Source organism: Chenopodium quinoa, unplaced genomic scaffold (genome assembly GCF_001683475.1).
Source record: "Chenopodium quinoa cultivar QQ74 unplaced genomic scaffold, ASM168347v1, whole genome shotgun sequence".
NCBI classification, from domain to species: domain Eukaryota; kingdom Viridiplantae; phylum Streptophyta; class Magnoliopsida; order Caryophyllales; family Amaranthaceae; genus Chenopodium; species Chenopodium quinoa.
In genome coordinates, this window is record NW_018743920.1 from 544,866 (window position 1) to 549,768 (window position 4,903).

The 4,903-nt window shown below is 32.9% G+C and overlaps 2 protein-coding genes across 2 annotated transcripts; one reads left to right on the forward strand and one right to left on the reverse strand.

Moving 5' to 3' along the window:
* The first annotated feature begins 664 nt into the window (after nt 1–664).
* Nucleotides 665–2,189, forward strand: LOC110687771. Its single transcript, XM_021864405.1, has one exon. The coding sequence runs from the start codon at nt 783–785 to the stop codon at nt 1,908–1,910; it is 1,128 nt and encodes a 375-aa protein (XP_021720097.1). The 5' UTR covers nt 665–782; the 3' UTR covers nt 1,911–2,189.
* Nucleotides 2,190–2,558: 369 nt separating this feature from the next.
* Nucleotides 2,559–4,903, reverse strand: LOC110687579 (probable fructokinase-5). Its single transcript, XM_021864226.1, has 5 exons — nt 4,564–4,903; nt 3,595–4,005; nt 3,349–3,483; nt 3,093–3,209; nt 2,559–2,905 (listed from the first exon to the last, which is right to left on the reverse strand). The coding sequence occupies exons 1-5, from the start codon at nt 4,738–4,740 to the stop codon at nt 2,774–2,776; spliced, it is 972 nt and encodes a 323-aa protein (XP_021719918.1). The 5' UTR covers nt 4,741–4,903; the 3' UTR covers nt 2,559–2,773.

Sequence of the window (4,903 nt, forward strand, 5' to 3'; positions counted from 1 at the left end):
TTAGAATAATTGAATAACACTTATTAAATTTTTAAAGGACTAACAAGTTAATAACACAGATTTCCCTTTCAAACATTAGATGACAAAAACATTACCCCTATGACGATGTTAACAATCTTAACATACCCTTACTGCCTTACATACATTTCTTTTAACCTTTTCACCAACTATTGTTTAATTTATTTATTTTCATTTATCTAGATCATCACACTGTAATTCTTCAAAGATTCCAGCTACAAGAAGATATAATTTGCCCAAAAAAAAGGAAGAAAGAAAATTGATGTGATGCGGTAATTACAAATACAAACAAACCAAAATTATTAATTAATACTTAATAGCTATGGAGTACTAATCTACTTGCCTCTGTACTTAAATAAGTGCATTACTTTGGTTAAGTTACTTAAGACTTTAAATATACGTTCGTACTAAGTACTTATGAAAACAAAATCAAGTTAAAGCTAATATTCGTATATAAATAGTGCATAAAGTCAAATCGATATACTGATTATAATATGGATAAAGTAATCCACTATGGACCGAGTATAACAATCATCCACTTTTTCCAATCAGTTAGTTAGCTTCACTCTCTCCACTCTCTCTCCTTTATTCACGCCAACAATTCTCACTTCTCTGTCAACTCCCATCATCTTGTTCTTCTTCTCTCAATGACCAATCCATCAAAACACAGTCACAACTAAACAAAAAAATCAATCCCAAAACCTTCATTTGCACCATATTCTTCAATTCCTCTGTTTTTCAAACATTCTCCAAATTCAACAACAATGACAGAACTTTGCTTTCAAAACACCAAATCTACCACAAAAACCAAGAAGAATGCTTCTAAATTCACTAATTTTTGCTCTTTTATTCTATCTCACCCACTCTATTTCTCTTACTTAATCTTCTTCTCCCCTTACCTCTTCAAACTCTTATCTTTTCTATCTCCTCTGTTCTTCACCACTTCTCTTCTTCTTCTGTCACTCTTCACTACTATTATTCCACTCAAATCAATCATCAATTCTAAAGAAGGTTTACTTCTTACAGCTTATAACTCAATTTCAGAGAATTTACGGCCAAATTCAGAGGATGAAGATGAGAATGCAACCCACATTGAAGAGTTTGAAGTTTACAAGGTTGTCTTCGATATTCCCACAATTGAAGAAAAACCAGTTGAGATTGAACAAATTCAACAAACCCCAGAAAAAATTGAGAAGATTCAAGAATACGTAGTTGAATTTTTCGAGGAAAATGCTTCAATTGTGGGAAAAGAAACAGGGGATTTGTGTGAAAGTTTGACTATGGGGAGAGAAAAAGCTGGCACAAACCCCAAAAAGGTTAAAAAAGAAGAAGAATTGAAAAAAGTTGAGTCAAAAATAGGATCCGAGGCAATTAAAACACCAAAAAGCAGGTCATTTAAGGTTGATGATGAGAAAAAAATCACTGAGACATTTTCACAAACACTTGGTGGGCAACCTTATATGGGGAGTTTTGGGTCTATGAGGAAAGAAAAAGAATGGAGGAGAACTTTGGCATGTAAAATCTTCGAAGAAAGGCATAATGGGAGCAGTAATCAAGCAGCTGTTAATGGCGGAGGAGGCGAAGAAGGTATGGATTTGTTATGGGAAACTTATGAAACAGAGTTGTTAAACAAGATTAATAAACCTAATAAGGTTGAAGAGGTTACTAAAAAAGGAAAGAAGAAGGAAGAAAAAATGGAGGATTTAATGATGATTAATGAAGATGAAGATGATTATTATGAAGATAATGGTAAATTTTGTTGTTTACAAGCTTTGAAGTTGTCTGCTGGGAAGATGAATTTAAGTATGGGGATGAAATTTTCTAAGGCTTTTAAGGGGATTGGATTTTTGCACAATCATGTTAGAAAGCAAGGGAAAAAAGGGTTCAAGTAATTTTATTTTTTTATTTTTTGTTTTAATATTTTTATATTTCTTTGTATGATTATTGGTTAATGTTGATTTGGTAATGTATACGAAATTACGAAGTAGTAATAAATGTGTTAATTTGAGAAATTAATAAAATCATCACCAAAGGAAAAAAAAAAAAAGTGAGTAAATATGTTTTGTTCTTGTGAATAAAGTTTGTACATCATGTAAAGGTTTGTAAAATCATCCATTAAGAATTGTACACCAAATCATCCACTAGATTTTGGGTTGGTTGTTACTCTTGAGGATGTTTTAGCATCATATTATTGCTTCTTTTTTTGGTTAATTATCAGATTATTGCTTTGCTATCAATAAAAGTTAGGCCGTATGGCGTTGGCCCTCCTTCCATCCCGGTAGGAGGGGTTCAGTTCTCACCCCAAACGAGTAAGATCTTCATGCTATTTGTAAGAAAACTCATCTTACCCAAATAAAATACTCGTAATAAGGTAAATTATGGATTGTGTTTCCCCTTTGATATGGCAAAAGTAACTATACATCGGATAAATTATGATGTCGCCTTAATTTTATCTAAAAAAAGGCATCTTACTTTAAAACTTTGATCAGGAAACATACACATTGATAATCGATTTTGTTGTTGCAAGCTTATGCAACATACTAATTAACTTCGTGTACTCTATTTTTTTAGACTCTTAAATAACAATGAAAATCATGAGATTGTGTGTAAAAGACAAATGCGAGAAATAAATAAGCATAGAAAGGATCTTCATTGTCTAGCCTTTCAAAATATAAAACACTTGTTCGGACTTAAACAAAACACTAAAACTAGTCTTATTCATATGAGCACATTGTTATTAAAAATAGAATTTGGATCAATTTCCTTGTTTGATCAGCTCAAGTGCAGCAGGTAAACTTGGAAGACCGGGGATGGCACCCTTCTGGGTCGTGCAAAGAGCTCCACAAGCGTTTGCCAGGGTTAATGCTTCCTTTAGCTTATCTTCATCCTGTTCAATATTGTTATAAAAATTAATTAATTAATTGACAACATAAAAATAGAACCAAAAGATATCTAAACAAATATGTTAGAGAACTTTCAATTCATCATATTCATTAATATATGAAGATAAATTAGTAATGGTACAAAGAGCAATGATATAGGAGAAATCGAAGATTGAAAATTGTTAATGTTACCTTCAAAATTGAATAATCCTTAGCAAGCGAATAGAGAAAAGAACCAACAAATGCATCTCCTGCTCCTGTTGTATCAACGGTATATACCGAATAACCCTTCAATGATCCTTTAAAATCCTGCAAATTATTCAAATTTCATCCAATAATCAGTTTCCTTAGCCAAAAGTTTTATACTTTGATTTATGGTAGTAATAAATGCTAGAAATAGGCATCTAATTAAGGGACGAAGGGAGTATAACATATGAACAAGTATTACCTTGGTGTAGTATCTACAACCCTTCTCTCCGTATGTAACGAGGAGGAGCTTGAGGCCGTCAAACCACAATTTGTTCACCACTTCGTCATCACTAGCATCTCCACCGGTTAAGAATTCAACCTCTTCATCACTCACCTAATTCAAACAAAAAACAATTTAGATTTTAATTATAACAATCAAAACATTAGTTAAGACTTCAACTTCAATTAAAATTAAGATTATTATCATAAAAGACCACAAACGAACCTTAATGATATCAGCCTCTTTCCAAATACTCATAATACCCTCCTTAGCAGCCTCAGGGGAAGGCCAAAGAAGTACTCTCAAATTAGGGTCATACGAAAGGAGAGCCCCTGCCTCTTTAGCAGCTTTCATAGCCGCGATATGAGCTGACCTACAAGGCTCAGTGATCAAGCTTATCGAGCCATAGTGAAACACTTTGGCTTGCTTGATTAGGTCAAGAGGTAGCTCCGATGATTCTAAGAGCATATCTGCACTAGGGTTCCTGTAAAACATGAATTCCCTTTCACCGTTTTTTTTCAATGTAACGAATGCTAGGGCAGTCCTAGCAACCTTATCGAAACACACTCCTTCGGTGTTTACACCGTTTTTATCGAGTATGTCCACGAGCATCTTACCAAACTCGTCATCCCCAACCTATAACACAATTAGATAAATGAAACATGAAATCAATTTAAGAAATTTTCGCGAATTAAGTGAATTTAACACTTAGGAGAATATAATACATGTACACGTACAATTAGGGTTTTTCACTGATCAAGCGAATCGACACAATATTTTACAAACATATAATCAATTAATCAAATAATATTTTAATCTTTAATTGAGCCTTAATTTAAAATATACATACAAAAAAATTACGGGATCTATACAATAATTTATCAACATTCTTAATTAAAATAAAATATAAAAAAAAAAAAAAGAAAGAAAGATTAATCTTTCTCCAGCACTAGGTTTCAAAAATATTTACGAAGCTAGAATAATATTAATTTAATGGTCGATAAATAGTTTGTTTATTGTGTTACTAGCAATCAACTAATTCAATTCGGAATAATAATGTTATCGTAAATTTTTTTTTTTTTTTAAGGTAAGAAAAAAAGAAAGGATTAAGAGGCGAATAATGTTATCGCTAATAAGGTTGCAAAAAGTTTAAGAGTTATGATCGAAGGTAAAAGGGTGAGGGAATTATATTACCTTTCCTACGAAGGCCGAGGTACCACCGAGCTTAGTGATGGCGCATGCAACGTTAGCAGGTGCACCACCAGGAGCCTTGATGAATCCACGAGATTCACCCAACGAAACACCGGCTTCATCCGGTACAAAATCAATCAACATCTCTCCGAACGACACGATTGAAGGTGTTCTTGCCATTGTTTAGCTATGAATGATGAATTAGTCTTCAAATTTGGCTATGACAGTTTAGCTAAAAAGAGGGAATTGAAGATTAGGGTGAGGATTGATGAATTTGTGATTTATGAAGGGGTATTTATAAGCAATCAAGTAGTATGGATGTTTATTGGTTATTCAATCCTAA

Coding starts and splice junctions, on each gene's coding strand:
- LOC110687771 (XM_021864405.1), top strand. CDS start 783: ATGACAGAACTTTGCTTTCAAAACACCAAATCTACCACAAAAACCAAG.
- LOC110687579 (XM_021864226.1), bottom strand. CDS start 4,740: ATGGCAAGAACACCTTCAATCGTGTCGTTCGGAGAGATGTTGATTGAT. Junction 4,006..4,563: donor CCTCGGCCTTCGTAGGAAAG/GTAATATAATTC, acceptor ATTGTGTTATAG/GTTGGGGATGACGAGTTTGG. Junction 3,210..3,348: donor GTTGTAGATACTACACCAAG/GTAATACTTGTT, acceptor AATAATTTGCAG/GATTTTAAAGGATCATTGAA.